The following is a 15,999-nucleotide window of genomic DNA, read 5'->3' on the forward strand; positions in this document are numbered from 1 at the left end:
TGCCCCGAAGGGAAAGGGACTTGGGGACTCCGGGCTTTGGTCTCAATTCCCTGTCTCCTGGGCTGCGCCAGGCAAAGGCGTCCTGGTCCTGTAGGAACAGCAAAGACGATGCCTCCTGAGGCGGTGCCTCCATGAGCCAGCCTGTGTCCATCTTTCTGCTGTTTCTGGTGCAACCCTGTTAGGGACTCGTAAGGGCTTCCATCCAACTCTGAGGGGACACGGACCCTGACACGGGTGACAGGGGCTCAGATAACCAGCCTGACCCTCCTTTGTAAAACCCAGAGGAAGCAGAGAGTCAGACAAGGTGGGGGCCGCAGAGCCCCTGGAGGTGGAAAGCAGCCTGCTGAGTCCTGGGGTGACTGACGCTCATTTCGTGGGGACCGAGGAGGGTAGGAGGCCCCCCCAGAGCCCAGGACCCGCCTTCTCCGCAGGTGAGGCCTGTAGGGATTCACAGTGAACGTTCTCCGGCCCCGGGGCCTTTCCAGTGCCGAACAGAACTTCGGGACACACTTTAGGGACATTGTTTCTACTCAGAAGGCTGCTGACCTTGGACGGATACTTTGTATCCAGTCGCGCTGAGGACGAGAGTCGAGGTCTCAAAAGCGCACTCACCGTCTGCAGTCGTCCCGAGGTGGACGATCCCGCATGTGAACATTCATGTGCACTTTCCTTCCTTTATCTCACTCTCTCTCACCCCCGCGGCCTCCCACCCGTGACCTTCACGCCGCATCGCTCACAGCCTCCGGCTCTCGCCCCGGCTCGGCCACCCCTCGGCCCCGCCCCCGGCACGACCCCGGCCTTGGCGCGCCGGCCCCGCGCCCGGGCACACGCGCCGCGCGGGCCTCGGGAAATGTAGGCGCCTCCGGGACGCGGGCGCCGCGGCTCCCGGCGGGTCTCCGGGTCCCGCCTCGCCCGCCCCGCGCAGCCCCGCGGTCCGCCCGACTCGCGACCCCTGGAACGAACCGCGACCCCGCCCGGAAGCCAGCCGCTGACACCCGAAGGACTTCGGGAGGCCCCGCCGGGCTCCGAGTGCGCGGGCGGCGAATCCTCCGCGGGGTGAGCCTAGGGGAGGAGCTGACCCGAGGGGGGCAGTGGCGGGGTTCAGAGGGAGGGGCCCGGGGCGCGGGCGGGGGAAGCGCCGTTTGAGAGCGTGCGCGGCCGCGCCTGACGTCAGAGGGCTCGAGGGGCGTGGCCCAGTGATTCTGGGGCGAGGCCGGGCTGCGGGTCCCTTGGGGCCTAGTTCGTCCTCCCCTCTCTTTCCCCGCCCGCCCCTTCCTTGGAGACCGAAGCGTCCCTAGTTACCGAGAAGGGGCTCCGCAGACCCGCGCGCTGTTTGGCTTTGCGACCTGTGCGGGTGGGACCGCGGCGTCGCGCGGGTGCGGCCCGCTGAGCCTGTCCCTGCGAGTGCGACTTCCTTTCTGCGCTGAGTTTTCTGACTTAAGGTTAAGAGCAGCGACTGGGAACCCCGACTGTGTTCAACGTCAATTCTGTGACCCCAGCAACTTAGTACTTTTCTCACCTGTAAAATGGGGACATTCGTGTTCGCGTTCGGAGGCCCTGAGTCAGAGGACGTCTTTGGGACCAGGCCGCTCGGATGGAATCGCGCTCTGCCCTTGCCTGCGGGGACGTGGCGCCTGGTCTGGGGCCACGAGCACCGCCACTGGGAGTTTAACTACATAAGGTTTAAAATTGTTTTTTCAGGGGATCCAGCAGAAGGAAAAACAGAGTCCTCTCAGACCTTCCTTTCAAGTGGATGGAGACACCACAAACGAATGAGTGAAAGAAATAGTAGATCGAATGGAGGAAAGGACTCTGCAGGAACACAAGGCAGAGAGAGCGCGAGAGAGTAGAGACAATTGGAAAGGTTTGCTGTGGGCCGGGCGCGCGGGGCTCAGCGGTTCAGCATCGACCCGGAAACAAGAAGGGGAGGCCCGGTCAGGACAGGCAGCCGGGGGATGTTTCTCTGCACCCGTCTCCCTAATTCTCTCTCTAAAATCAATAAAAAACAAGAAAACTAAAGAGAGCTCGAGTCTACCTATGCTGCGAAAACAGCGCCCCCTGCCGTCATATCCGAGAATACGCTTTTTCTCTGTCACTGTTTCCTCTGAGAGGGCCGTCTGTATTAGTCCGCCTGTCTGTCCTGTCTAATCTCCTGCTAAAAACGCACAGAAACTGCTGTTACTGACTTTTGGAGGATTGACGCCCACGTTCTCAACAATGAACCTGAGCTTCTACCTCAGGAGAAATGAACCCACAGTTGGCAAAAGACAGTCCAGGTTTCCTGATAAATGTAAACTCTCAAGAGAAAACCAGGGCTTTGGAAAACTCGGGCCCCACCACGTGCTCTACACAGCGCCCCAGTTCTGAGACTTTTCTAGTGGGATCTGCGGTAATATTAACAGACGGGAGTGTTTGGTGACATGTATTAAATGCGTCCCCACAGGAAGATCCCCCAACTCAGTGAAACAACGCACCCCTTTCAATGCCCTCGTGAGCACCAGAGCCCCTCGCAGGACAGCCCGAGGCTTTCAGCACAGCCGGGCAGGACACACTCAGTCCTGTGCCAGCTTTCACTGTGCAGAGCATTTCAGGACGTGCCACTCGTGTGGTTCCAGTGGACGATCAAAGACGAGTGTCAACAACGATCCGAAAGGTTATGAAAATGCTCCCTCTCCATGGTCCCTGAAGCTGTGCATATTTATACCCCGCAACCCAATTAGGAGACTAAATGCACAGACAAATATGAACCCTGTGGACTTCTAGTGACGTGACCAGAGCCGAGACCCGCAAGGATGTGAAACGGGAGCAGGTCCCTTCCTGTCACCTTATCTGGGAAACAGTCATTTTTCATGAAAACATGATTTCTGCTAACACGTCATAAGTTATTAATATTCAAACTGAGTTAATATTTTTTCAGACTGTTTGATGCCTGTGTGGCCAGTGTGACAGTTATCACCCCCATAAACAGCATTACTTTGGGGTCCCCCCTCATTTGTAAGACGGGACAGAGGTGCTGAAACCAGAACGTGGGGGAGTCGCTGAGAACACAGCCCTTGGGCCGGGACTCGGGGGGACGGGGTGACCAGCGCGCCCCCTGCGGGAGGGTCAGGACTCGGCCCCGGGCCCCCAGGCCTGGCTCTCAGGTCTCAGCCCGAGGGCGGAGTCTGGGGCGCCGAAGCTCAGGGCTGGGGAGTCCCCAGCTCCGCGGTTTCACTTTCGTTCTCCCAACCTGTGTGGGGGCCTCCTGCCCGGATACTCATGACGCGCAAACACTTCTCACTCCCGTTGGCTGTGCGGTTCCTGGGCCAGCCAATCAGCGTCCCGGCGAGTTCCGGTTGCAACTTCCTCCCCCGGACACGCCCTGGCTCAGACCCTTCAAAAGTCCGGAGGACGCGGGTCATGGGGTCCCCACCCCTCCTCCTGCTGCTCGCGGGGGCCCTGGTCCTGACCCGCACCCGGGCCGGTGAGTGCGGGGTCGGAGGGCGCGGCCTGTGCGGGGAGGAGCGCGGACCCGGAAGCGCGTGTCCACCGACCCCAGTCTCCCGTGTCCCCCCCAGGCCCCCACTCCCTGAGATATTTCTACACCGTCGTGTCCCGACCCGGCCACGGGGAGCCCCGCTTCCTCTCCGTGGGCTACGTGGACGACACGCAGTTCGTGCGGTTCGACAGCGACGCCGCGAATCCGAGGATGGAGCCGCGGGCGCCGTGGATGGAGCAGCCGTGGGTGGAGCAGGAGATGCCGGGGTATTGGGACCGTGAGACGCGGGTCAGCAAGAAAACCGCACAGAATTTCCGAGTGAACCTGAAGACCCTGCGCGGCTACTACAACCAGAGCGAGGACGGTGAGCCCCGCGGCCGCCCTGTCACCACCCCCATCGCCACGGACGGGCCGGGTCGCCTCCAGTGTCGGAGTCCGTGGCTCACCCCAAAGCTGCGGGATCGCCCTGCCCCCTTCCTGCCCCCCCCCCCCCCCCCCCCCCGCGGAGGAGCGCGCAAGGACTTTGACCGGTTTGAATTTCAGTTGAGGTTCAGTCCCCCCGGGCCGGGAGAGTGGGCGGGGTAACCCGGGTTCGGGGTGAGTGGGCGGGGCTGACCCGGGGGCGGGGTCAGGGTCTCACACCCTCCAGAGGATGATCGGCTGTGACGTGGGACCCGACGGGCGCCTCCTCCGCGGGTCCTATCAATTCGCCTACGACGGCGCCGACTACCTCGCCCTGAACGAGGACCTGCGCTCCTGGACCGCGGCCGACACGGCGGCTCAGATCTCCCGGCGCAAGGTGGAGACGGTCGGTGAGGCGGAGGGATGGAGGAACTACCTGGAGGGCCGGTGCGTGGAGTGGCTGGGCCGTTACCTGGAGAACGGGAAGGAGACCCTGCTGCGCACAGGTACAGGGCCCGCGGCGCCCTCCTCCCCCTCGGGTGGGGCTCCCGCGAGGAGACGGGAAATGGGGTCCGTGTCAGACACCCCTGCTTTAGGTGCAGGGATGGAGTCCCTGGGACTTTGAGGTCAGGGACCAGAGAGGGACCCCCGCCCTCCTCTCAGGGACAGTTAGGGTGCAGTCTCCGGGGTGCAGGGGACACCACCCCTGAAACAACCCCTCAGCGGTTCCCATGACCCTGGGGTGGCTCTGGGCCCCAGGGGGCCTTTCTCTCGGGCCTGTTCCCTGCCCCACACCCCCTGTCTGAGGTCTGAGCCCCGCTGCTCTGAGTCCTTGGCCTCCCCCCAGGTCAGGACCAGAAATGCCTTTTCTGCCCCCAGAGACCTGCCTCCCTCCCGCCCTGGGCTGTGCTGCTCTGACCCTGGAAGTTCCTAAGAGACCAATAGGTCATCCCCCTGCCTCTGTCCAGGCTGGTGTCTGGGTTGTGTCCCTTCCCCCACCCCAGTGTCCTGTCCCTTCTCAGGATGGACACCTGAGCCCTGCTGGAGGGTCCCAGGGTGGAAGCAAAGTTCCTGAATCTTCTCTCCTCTCCTCAGTCCCTCCAAAGACACATGTGACCCGCCACCCCATCTCTGAGCATGAGGTCACCCTGAGGTGCTGGGCCCTGGGCTTCTACCCTGCGGACATCAGCCTGACCTGGGAGCGAGACGGGCAGGACCAGACCCAGGACATGGAGTTTGTGGAGACCAGGCCCGCGGGGGACGGGACCTTCCAGAAGTGGGCGTCCCTGGGGGTGCCCCCTGGAGAGGAGCAGAGATACACCTGTGTTGTGCAGCACGAGGGGCTGCTGGAGCCCCAGAGCCTGAGATGGGGTGAGGAGGGGGCGTGGGCACAGAGCCTCTTCCCAGGGAAGCAGGGGCCTCTGGGGGCTCCATTGGGCTCAGGGCTGAGGCCTGGGGGTCGGGGCCTCACCCTCCCTTCCCCTCTCTTTCCAGAGCCTCCCTCTCAGACCCCCTTCATCATCATGGGCGCTGTTGTTGGCCTGGTTGTCCTCGGAGCTGTGGTGGCTGGAGCTGTGGTGGCTGGAGCTGTGATGTGGGCGAGGAGGCGCTCAGGTGGGGAAGGGGGGGTGTGAGTTTCGTGTCCCCCTGGGGTGTCATCCCACAGAGACGTGTGTCCTGCTTCATTCATGGGAAGCACCATCCTCAGGCCTGGGATTGCCAGTGTGGGGCCTGTGTGCTGACTTCCTGTTTAGTGAGGCAGGTGTCACCTGGGGGACACTGAGGGACACATGCGTCACCTGGTGCGCTAGTGATGGGGACCCGGCCCCAACAGTCCCAGGTTAGAGGGCAGGTCCCTGGTGAGAACAGACCTGCAGGAGGGAGGTGGGTCCCATCCCTGCACATGCACTTTCCTCAGGTCTCCTGACCCTGCCCTGGGTCTGTACAGACACAGGGTTCTGGGAACTTCTCTGGGCCCAGGACTAGGCTCCTTTAGGACCTCATGGCCCTGCCCCCTCCCTGGTCTCTCACAGGATGTTTCCTTCCTGCAGGTGGGAAAGGAGGGAGCTACGCTCAGTCTGTCAGTGAGTATGGAGGGGGTGTCCCCTGAGACTCTGGGACAGTGCAGATGGGAGCCCATGGGGACCTCGCCACCCCATAGTCCCTCCTTTAGCTTCCTGTCCTGGGTCCCTGACCATGTCCTGCTGTGTCCACCCCAGGCAGTGACAGCGCCCAGCACTCTGATATGTCTCTCTTGGGTTCTAAAGGTGAGACCCTGAATGGGAGGGTTTGGGGCTGAGGGGACGGGACTGGGTTATGGGGACTCTGTGGACATTGTGAGCATGAAGTGGACCTTTGAGAATGTGACCGGTTCCAGCCACTGCCCTGAACTTGTTCCTGATGGTTTCCTTCCACAGCGTGAGGCAGCTGCCTGTGGGGACTGAGTGATGGAAGATCTGTTCAGGCTGCCACTTGGTGACTCAAGAACCTCAGATTGGGAGGCTGTCCCGGCCCTGCCCCCAGGTCCCCTCCCCATACTTCCCTGTCCAGCAGAGGCGGGGTTTACCCCCCCTTCGATTGCACTGATCTGCAGCTTCTTACTCCTCTATTGAAATGAGACCCCTCCCGGCCTGTGTGGCTCAGTGGTTGAATGTCTCGCATCCACCAGGAGGTCTCTGGTTGATTCCCAGTCAGGTTCATCCCAGGGTGTTGGCTGGATCCCCAGTTGGGGGTGGGCAGGAGGCAGCCAATCAATGTTTCTCTCTCATCGATGTTTCTGTCTCTCCCTGTCCCTTCCTCCATGAAACCTGTACAAACATTAAAAAAAAACCCAAAGAAATGAGACTCTGGCTATGAGTTTGTTGACTTCTTGCCATGAGGACTGATGGGTAATTAGAGGAGAGGATCCTAAAGTCTGAGAGGAAATACAGGGGAGCACCTAGGACTTTCTAGAAGCCCTGTGTGTGCTGTGCTGAGCCTGGGCAGGGGGCCGGGAGAGGCTGTGAGGACCGAGTGAGGTCGGGGCCTGTGCCCAGTGGGCGCCCAGAGCATCATGGGCTTTGACGTGGTCACTGCCCGGCTGGGTCACCTCTCTGCTGCTTTGACCTTGTGCCTTCAGGGAACCTTGTCCCACCAGGACCCGTGGTCACAGGGACTCACCCCTCCCCCAGGCTCTGTCAGTCGTCCTCGTGAAGCTCATCTCCAGGACCCTGGCCAGTGAGGACGGGAGGGGCCTGGTCAGCCTGGACTCAGGCCTGGGCCCCACCTCAGCCCCATCTTCTGGGTGTTTGTTGTTTCTCTTTTCTGTAGAGATTCCGCCTGTGACTGTGTGAGTTTTGGTCTCGCTCTCTTGGTGGCTCCCTCCCCTCCGACAGCAACAGGGTCACTTTCCTGCCATTGTCTACAAGGCCCCACGGTCCCTGCACCTGTGAGTCTGGTGTCTGGAGACGGATTTTCAGGCCCATCCTGCTCTCTCCTCCTTCCAGGGCCTGAACGTTCCTCCCTCTGACCAAGCTTGGTCTTCCTGGGACCAGCCCCATCCTGAAGCTTCCAGGTCCCTCAGCCAGGAGCCATCTCAGTAGCATCCCAGAGTCACCTGTCACTCAGGAGATGCCCAGGGTTTAGGAGCTGGGTGCCAGGAACCAGGGCCAAGACCAGACCTTTCCTCTCATCCCCCAGGCCTCTGACCAGAGATCCGTCAATAGCAAAAGTGTCACAACAGTTAGAGACGCTGGCACATCAGTGGGTCCCCCTCAGTCATGGCCAGGAGTCCAGTCATCATCCTATTGAGGACGTTTCGTGGCCCATTCATTTATGAAAGTTGCCCAGCAGTTTCAGAGGGGTAATTAAAATTAAGCCATAATGTGACATCGCTGCTCAACTCCCAGGCTGGGGAAATTACGAAGCCAGACAATCAGCTGTGAGCAGGAACTTGGACTCATCCCCTCTCATGTTGCTAGTGCGAGAGTCCGTGGTTTCAATACTTTGAAACCCCTTTGGCAGACTCACTACATACACCAGAGACTGACAGAGACACAGACGAGACGGCAGGGAGTCAAAAGCCAGAAGGGCCCTGGGCAGTTTGGGTCAGTGGTTAGTGTCGGCCCCCAGGCTGAAGGTCTGAGGGGTGGATTCCGACAAGGGCAGGACCTCGCTTGCAGGCTCCATCCTGGGCTCTGGTGGCAGCATGTGCGGGAGGAACCAGCCCCTGTGTGTCTCTCACATCCATGTTCCTCTCTCTCTATCTCTCTCCCATTCTCTCTGAAAAGCAATGGAAAAAATATCCTCGGTTGAGGATTTAAAAACACACAAAATATCAGGAGGACGACGGATGGACTGACCTGGAGATCCCTGCTGGCTCTCAGGGGCAGGGTCTCCCGATGCTCACAGGTGGGGGCCACACACCTGCTGTCCAGCCGGGAACGTTATTCAAGGAGACCCACTTTTCCACTCCCCCCCTGGAAACAGTAAAAGGGACAGGACTGTAAGAGACCCCAGGGACCTCACCTGGCTGGTCTTTGCTCCATAGGGTCCCCGGTTCGATTACAGCCAAGGGCAGGAGGCAACCAATTGATGTGTCGGTCTCACATCGATGTTTCTCTTTTTGTTTCTCAGAGAAGGGGGCTCCCTTCTCCGAGTGCTCCGTGCTGTGTGTGTGGCTTTGTGCAGGTGAGGCAGGAAGAGGGGAGAGAAACATTGCTGGAGACCATCTCTACCTGTCAGGCCTCAGGAACAGTGTGACGGGTGGAACATGCCTGGCCCACTCTCCCATTTTACACTTTATTTTTTTTTAATTTTAATTTTTTAATTTTTTTTTAAAAATATCTTTATTGATTTTAGAGGGAGGAAAGGAGAGGGAGAGAGGGATAGAAACATCAGTGATGAGTCATTGATCGAGCCTACAACCCGGGCATGTGTCCTAACCGGGATTGAACCCTGATTGCCTGGGTCCTAGGTCGACCGTCAACCGCTGAGCCACGCCCGGCCGGGCCCCATTTCCCATTTTAATCCTCTTCCCTCACAGCGCAGGTCGCCACAGACAGTCAAGGAAACAGGGAACACCTCCCATCTCCTCGGTCTCTGCGACGGCGGCTGCCACACCTGCTGCCTGGGAGGCTGTGACCTGTGACTTGCTCCAGCCGAGGGATCACAGTGGCCATGAAGCGCACACTGTGTCCGCAGCACCCCGGCCTCTGTCCTGCACTCAGGTCAACCTGCCTTTTCACAGGGGAAACGGAGGCACAGAGTGGAAACCAAACCCCGGGTTGGACTCGCTCCTGCAGGGGAGCCTGACACACAGTAGGAGCGTCAGGCCCAGAGGCGGGAGTTTTAACAAACAACCTGCCCAGGGCTTCTCCCCCAGTCCTGCCATCACCCCGTCACTACTGAGGGGGCGCGGTTTTCAGAGCTCAGTGCCGGGGTCCTAGTGTCCTGCACCCTGAGTGGGGGCTGAGAAAGGAACCAGATCCTGGGAATCCCGAGCTGAGGGTCACAGCGCCGCCCTGCGCCCCCTCCTGTGCCGCCTGCGCGGGGTTTCCTAAGATGCATCCAGCTGCCCCGAAGGGAAAGGGACTTGGGGACTCAGGCTTTGGTCTCAATTCCCTGTCTCCTGGGCTGCGCCAGGCAAAGGCGTCCTGGTCCTGTAGGAACAGCAAAGACGATGCCTCCTGAGGCGGTGCCTCCATGAGCCAGCCTGTGTCCATCTTTCTGCTGTTTCTGATGCAACCCTGTTAGGGACTCGTAAGGGCTTCCATCCAACTCTGAGGGGACACGGACCCTGACACGGGTGACAGGGGCTCAGACAACCAGCCTGACCCTCATTTGTAAAACCCAGAGGAAGCAGAGAGTCAGACAAGGTGGGGGCCACAGTGGTGGAAAGCAGCCTGCTGAGCCCTGGGGTGACTGACGCTCATTTCGTGGGGACCGAGGAGGGTGGGAGGCCCCCCCAGAGCCCAGGACCCGCCTTCTCCGCAGGTGAGGCCTGTAGGGATTCACAGTGAACGTTCTCCGGCCCCGGGGCCTTTCCAGTGCCGAACAGAACTTCGGGACACACTTTATGGACATTGTTTCTACTCAGAAGGCTGCTGACCTTGGACGGATACTTTGTATCCAGTCGCGCTGAGGACGAGAGTCGAGGTCTCAAAAGCGCACTCACCGTCTGCAGTCGTCCCGAGGTGGACGATCCCGCATGTGAACATTCATCTGCACTTTCCTTCCTTTATCTCACTCTCTCTCACCCCCGCGGCCCCCCACCCGTGACCTTCACGCCGCGTCGCTCACAGCCTCCGGCTCCCGCCCCGGCTCGGCCACCCCGAGGCCCCGCCCCCGGCACGACCCCGGCCTTGGCGCGCCGGCCCCGCGCCTGGGCACACGCGCCGCGCGGGCCTCGGGAAATGTCGGCGCCTCCGCGCCGCGGGCGCCGCGGCTCCCGGCGGGTCTCCGGGTCTCGCCTCGCCCGCCCCGCGCAGCCCCGCGCTCGGCCCGACTCGCGATCCCTCGAACGAACCCCGCCCCCGCCCGGAAGCCAGCCGCTGTCACCCGAAGGACTTCGGGAGGCCCCGCCGGGCTCCGAGTGCGCGGGCGGCGAATCCTCCGCGGGGCGAGACCAGGGGAGGAGCTGACCCGAGGGGGGCACTAGCGGGGTTCAGAGGGAGGGGGCCGGGGCGCGGGCGGGGGAAGCGCCGTTTGAGAGCGTGCGCGCCTGCGCCTGACGTCAGAGGGCTCGAGGGGCGTGGCCCAGGGATTCGTGGGCGGGGCCGGGATGAGGTTCTCCAGAGGCGGAGTTTGTTCCTCCCCCCCTCTTTCCCCGCCCTCCCCTTCCTTGGACACCGAAGCGTCCCTAGTTACCGGGACCGAGCTCTTGGGCTTTGTGACCTGTGCAGGTGGGACAGCGGCGTCGCGCGGGTGCGGCCCGCTGAGCCTGTCCCTGCGAGTGCGACTTCCTTTCTGCGCTGAGTTTTCTGACTTAAGGTTAAGAGCAGCGACTGGGAACCCCGACTGTGTTCAACGTCAATTCTGTGACCACAGCAACTTGGCACTTTTCTCACCTGTAAAATGGGGACATTCGTGTTCGCGTTCGGAGGCCCTGAGTCAGAGGACGTCATTGGGACCAGGCCGCTCGGATGGAATCGCGCTCTGCCCTTGCCTGCGGGGACGTGGCGCCTGGTCTGCGGCCACGAGCACCGCCACTGGGAGTTTAACTAAATAAGGTTTAAAATTGTTTTTTCAGGGGATCCAGCAGAAGGAAAAACAGAGTCCTCGCAGACCTTCCTTTCAAGTGGATGGAGACACCACAAACGAATGAGTAAAATAAATAGTAGATCGAATGGAGGAAAGGACTCTGCAGGAACACAAGGCAGAGAGCGCGCGAGAGAGTAGAGACAATTGGAAAGGTTTGCTGTGGGCCGGGCGCGCGGGGCCCAGCGGTTCAGCATCGACCCCGAACGAAGAGGGGGAGGCCCGGTCAGGACAGGCAGCCGGAGGTGGGGTGGGGGGTGTCTCTCCACCGTCTCCCTTCCTCTCTCTCTAAAATCAATAAAAAACATATTTTTTAAACAAGAAAACTAAAGAGAGCTCGAGTCTACCTATGCTGCGAAAACAGCGCCCCCTGCCGTCATGTCCGCGAACATGCTTTGTCTCTGTTCCCTCTGAGAGGACCGTCTGTATCAGTCCGCCTGTCTGTCCTGTCTAATCTCCTGCTAAAAACGCACAGAAACTGCTGTTACTGACATTGGGAGAATTGACGCCCACGTTCTCAACAATGAACCTGAGCTTCTACCTCAGGAAAAATGAGCCGACAGTTGGCAAAAGACAGTCCTGGTTTCCTGATAAAATGTAAACTCTCAAGAGAAAACCAGGGCTTTGGAAAACTCGGGCCCCACCACGTGCTCTACACAGCGCCCCAGTTCTGAGACTTTTCTAGTGGGATCTGTGGTGATATTAACAGACGGGAGTGTTTGGTGACATGTATTAAATGCGTCCCCACAGGAAGATCCCCCAACTCAGAGAAACAACGCACCCCTTTCAATGCCCTCGTGAGCACCAGAGCCCCTCGCAGGACAGCCCGAGGCTTTCAACACAGCCGGGCAGGACACACTCAGTCCTGTGCCAGCTTTCACTGTGCAGAGCATTTCAGGACGTGCCACTCGTGTGGTTTCAGTGGACGATCAAAGACGAGTGTCAACAACGATCCGAAAGGTTATGAAAATGCTCCCTCTCCATGGTCCCTGAAGCTGTGCATATTTATACCCCGCAACCCAATTAGGAGATTAAATGCACAGACAAATATGAACCCTGTGGACTTCTAGTGACGGGACCAGAGCCGAGACCCGCAAGGATGTAAACGTGAGCAGGTCCCTTCCTGTCACCTTATCTGGGAGACAGTCATGTTTCATGAAAACATGATTTCTGCTAACACGTCATAGGTTATTAATGTTCAAACTGAGTTAATAATTGTTCAGACTGTTTGATGCCTGTGTGGACAGTGTGACAGCTGTCACCCCATAAACAGCATTACTTTGGGGTCCCCCCTCATTTGTAAGACGGGATAGAGGTGCTGAACCCAGAAGGTGGGGGAGTCGCTGAGAACACAGCCCCTGGGCCAGGACTCGGGGGGACGGGGTGACCAGCGCGCCCCCTGCGGGAGGGTCAGGACTCGGCCCCGGGCCCCCAGGCCTGGCTCTCAGGTCTCAGCCCGAGCGCGGAGTCTGGGGCGCGGGGCTCAGGGCTGGGGAGTCCCCAGCTCCCCGGTTTCACTTCCCTTCTCCCAACCTGTGTGGGGGCCTCCTGCCGGGATACTCAAGACGCGCACACACTTCTCACTCCCATTGGCTGTGCGTTCCTTAGCGTCACCGCCCGTGCCGGTTAAAAGTTCCCGCGGACCCGCCCGGACTCAGATCGTCCCCGAACCCCGAGGACGCGGGTCATGGGGTCCCCACCCCTCCTCCTGCTGCTCGCGGGGGCCCTGGTCCTGACCCGCACCCGGGCCGGTGTGTGCGGGGTCGGAGGGCGCGGCCTGTGCGGGGAGGAGCGCGGGACCCGGAAGCGCGTGTCCAGCGGACCCCGTCTCCCGTGTCCCCCCCAGGCCCCCACTCCCTGAGATATTTCCTCACCGCCGTGTCCCAGCCCGGCCGCGGGGAGCCCCGCTTCCTCTCCGTGGGCTACGTGGACGACACGCAGTTCGTGCGGTTCGACAGCGACGCCGCGAATCCGAGGATGGAGCCGAGGGCGCCGTGGATGGAGCAGGAGGACCCGGGGTATTGGGACCGTGAGACGCGGATCAGCAAGGAAAATGCACACATTTACCGACTGAACCTGAAGTTCCTGCGCGGCTACTACAACCAGAGCGAGGACGGTGAGCCCCGCGGCCCGGCCCCGTCACCAACACCCATCCCCAAGGACGGGCCGGGTCGCCCAGAATGTCGGGGTCCGAGCTTCACCCCGAGGCTGCGGAACCGCCCTGCCCCCCACCCGGGAGGAGCCCGCGGGGACTTTAACCCGGTTTTTTTTTCAGTTTAAGTTCAGTCCCCGCGGGCCTGGCGGGGCGGGTGACCAGGGGTAGGGGTGAGTGGGCGGGGCTAACCGAGGGGCCGGGTCAGGGTCTCACACCATCCAGAGGATGTACGGCTGTGACCTGGGACCCGACGGGCGCCTCCTCCGCGGGTATGATCAGTTCGCCTACGACGGCGCCGACTACATCGCCCTGAACGAGGACCTGCGCTCCTGGACGGCGGCCGACCCGGTGGCTCAGATCTCCCGGCACAAGTTTCAGGAGGCTGGTGAGGCGGAGAGTGAGAGGATCTACCTGCAGGACATGTGCGTGGACTCACTGCGCCTTTACCTGGAGAAGGGGAAGGAGACCCTGCTGCGCACAGGTACAGGGCCCGCGGCGCCCTCCTCTCCCTCGGGCGGGGCTCCCGCGTGGAGACGGAAATGGGGACCGTGTCAGACACCCCTGCCCTCCTCTCAGGGACAGTTAGGGTGCAGTCTCCGGGGGTGCAGGGGAGACCACCCCTGAAACAGGCGCTCAGCGGTTCCCATGGACCCTGGGGTGGCTCTGGGCCCCAGGGGGCCTTTCTCTCGGGCCTGTTCCCTGCCCCGCACCCCCTGTCTGAGGTCTGAGCCCCGCTGCTCTGAGTCCTTGGCCTCCCCCCAGGTCAGGACCAGAAATGCCTTTTCTGTCCCCAGAGACCCGCCTACCTCCTGCCCTGGGCTGTGCTGCTCTGACCCTGGAAGTTCCTAAGGGACCAATAGGTCATCCCCCTGCCTCTGTCCAGGCTGGTGTCTGGGTTGTGTCCCTTCCCCCACCCCAGTGTCCTGTCCCTTCTCAGGATGGTCACCTGAGCCCTGCTGGAGCGTCCCATGGTGGAAGCAATGTTCCTGAATCTTCTCCCCCTTCCCTCAGACCCTCCAAAGACACACGTGACTCGCCACCCCATCTCTGAGCATGAGGTCACCCTGAGGTGCTGGGCCCTGGGCTTCTACCCTGCGGACATCAGCCTGACCTGGCAGCGAGACGGGCAGGACCAGACCCAGGACATGGAGTTTGTGGAGACCAGGCCCGCGGGGGACGGGACCTTCCAGAAGTGGGCGTCCCTGGGGGTGCCCCCTGGAGAGGAGCAGAGATACACCTGTGTTGTGCAGCACGAGGGGCTGCCGGGGCCCCAGAGCCTGAGATGGGGTGAGGAGGGGACGTGGGCACAGAGCCTCTTCCCAGGGAAGCAGGGGCCTCTGGGGGCTCCAGTGGGCTCAGGGCTGAGGCCTGGGGGTCGGGGCCTCACCCTCCCTTCCCCTCTCTTCCCAGAGCCTCCCTCTCAGACCCCCTTCATCATCATGGGCGCTGTTGTTGGCCTGGTTGTCCTCGGAGCTGTGGTGGCTGGAGCTGTGATGTGGGCGAGGAGGCGCTCAGGTGGGGAAGGGGTGGTGTGAGTTTCGTGTCCCCCTGGGGTGTCATCCCAGGGAGACGTGTGTCCTGCTTCATTCATGGGAAGCACCGTCCCCAGGCCTGGGATTGCCAGTGTGGGGCCCTGTGTGCTGACTTCCTGTTTAGTGAGGCAGGTGTGACACTGAGGGACACATGGGTCACCTGGTGAGCTAGTGATGGGGACCCGGCCCCAAGAGTCTCAGGTCAGGGGGCAGGTCCCTGCTGAGGACAGACCTGCAGGAGGGAGGTGGGTCCAGTCCCTGCACATGCACTTTCCTCAGGTCTCCTGACCCTGCCCTGGGTCTGTACAGACATAGGGTTCTGGAAACTTCTCTGGGCCCAGGACTAGGCTCCTTTAGGACCTCATGGCCCTGCCCCCTCCCTGGTCTCTCACAGGATGTTTCCTTCTTGCAGGTGGGAAAGGAGGGAGCTACGCTCAGGCTGTCAGTGAGTATGGAGGGGGCGCCCCCTGAGACCCTGGGACAGTGCAGATGGGAGCCCATGGGGACCCCGCCACCCCATAGTCCCTCCTTTAGCTTCCTGTCCTGGGTCCCTGACCATGTCCTGCTGTGTCCACCCCAGACAGTGACAGCGCCCAGGGCTCTGATGTGTGTCTCTCGGCTTCTAAAAGTGAGACCCTGAATGGGGAGGGTTTGGGGCAGAGGGGACGGGACTGGGTTACGGGGACTCTGTGGACATTGTGAGCATGAAGTGGACCTTTGAGAATGTGACCAGTTAGAGCCACTGCCCTGAACTTGTTCCTGATGGTTTCCTTCCACAGCCTGAGGCAGCTGCCTGTGGGGACTGAGTGATGGAAGATCTGTTCAGGCTCCCACTTGGTGACTCAAGAACCTCAGATTGGGAGGCTGTCCCGGCCCTGCCCCCCAGGTCCCCTCCCCACACTTCCCTGTCCAGCAGAGGTGGGGCTGACCCCCCCCCTCGATTGCACTGATGTGCAGCTTCTTACTCCTGTATTGAAATGAGACCCCTCCCGGCCTGTGTGGCTCAGTGGTTGAATGTCTCGCATCCACCAGGAGGTCTCTGGTTGATTCCCAGTCGGGCTTATGCCCAGGCTGTTGGCTGGATCCCCAGTTGGGGGCGGGCAGGAGGCAGCCAATCAATATTTCTCTCTCATCGATGTTTCTGTCTCTCCCTGTTCCTTCCTCTCTCTGTGAAATGTATAAAAACATTAAAAAAA

The 15,999-nt window shown here is 60.9% G+C and overlaps 2 protein-coding genes across 2 annotated transcripts; both read left to right on the forward strand.

Moving 5' to 3' along the window:
- The first annotated feature begins 3,371 nt into the window (after nt 1-3,371).
- Nucleotides 3,372-6,719, forward strand: LOC148091128 (BOLA class I histocompatibility antigen, alpha chain BL3-7-like). Its single transcript, XM_087826993.1, has 8 exons — nt 3,372-3,463; nt 3,558-3,842; nt 4,111-4,386; nt 4,976-5,251; nt 5,375-5,494; nt 5,932-5,964; nt 6,100-6,147; nt 6,298-6,719. The coding sequence occupies exons 1-8, from the start codon at nt 3,400-3,402 to the stop codon at nt 6,300-6,302; spliced, it is 1,107 nt and encodes a 368-aa protein (XP_087683119.1). The 5' UTR covers nt 3,372-3,399; the 3' UTR covers nt 6,303-6,719.
- A 6,051-nt stretch (nt 6,720-12,770) lies between these two features.
- LOC107539383 (popy Class I histocompatibility antigen, A-1 alpha chain-like) lies at nt 12,771-15,999 on the forward strand. Its single transcript, XM_087826991.1, has 7 exons — nt 12,771-12,867; nt 12,963-13,232; nt 13,477-13,752; nt 14,283-14,558; nt 14,682-14,786; nt 15,216-15,431; nt 15,583-15,999. The coding sequence occupies exons 1-6, from the start codon at nt 12,804-12,806 to the stop codon at nt 15,272-15,274; spliced, it is 1,050 nt and encodes a 349-aa protein (XP_087683117.1). The 5' UTR covers nt 12,771-12,803; the 3' UTR covers nt 15,275-15,431; nt 15,583-15,999.

Source organism: Miniopterus natalensis, chromosome 18 (assembly GCF_054644295.1).
Source record: "Miniopterus natalensis isolate mMinNat1 chromosome 18, mMinNat1.hap1, whole genome shotgun sequence".
NCBI lineage: Eukaryota > Metazoa > Chordata > Mammalia > Chiroptera > Miniopteridae > Miniopterus > Miniopterus natalensis.

What these genes read in the sequence shown, in the direction of transcription:
- LOC107539383 (XM_087826991.1), top strand. Translation starts at nt 12,804, where the DNA reads ATGGGGTCCCCACCCCTCCTCCTGCTGCTCGCGGGGGCCCTGGTCCTG. An exon ending in CTACAACCAGAGCGAGGACG is followed by an intron (nt 13,233 to 13,476) that starts GTGAGCCCCGCG and finishes GGGCCGGGTCAG; the next exon opens with GGTCTCACACCATCCAGAGG. An exon ending in GCCCCAGAGCCTGAGATGGG is followed by an intron (nt 14,559 to 14,681) that starts GTGAGGAGGGGA and finishes CTCTCTTCCCAG; the next exon opens with AGCCTCCCTCTCAGACCCCC.
- LOC148091128 (XM_087826993.1), top strand. Translation starts at nt 3,400, where the DNA reads ATGGGGTCCCCACCCCTCCTCCTGCTGCTCGCGGGGGCCCTGGTCCTG. An exon ending in GGAGACCCTGCTGCGCACAG is followed by an intron (nt 4,387 to 4,975) that starts GTACAGGGCCCG and finishes TCCTCTCCTCAG; the next exon opens with TCCCTCCAAAGACACATGTG. An exon ending in GAGCTACGCTCAGTCTGTCA is followed by an intron (nt 5,965 to 6,099) that starts GTGAGTATGGAG and finishes TGTCCACCCCAG; the next exon opens with GCAGTGACAGCGCCCAGCAC.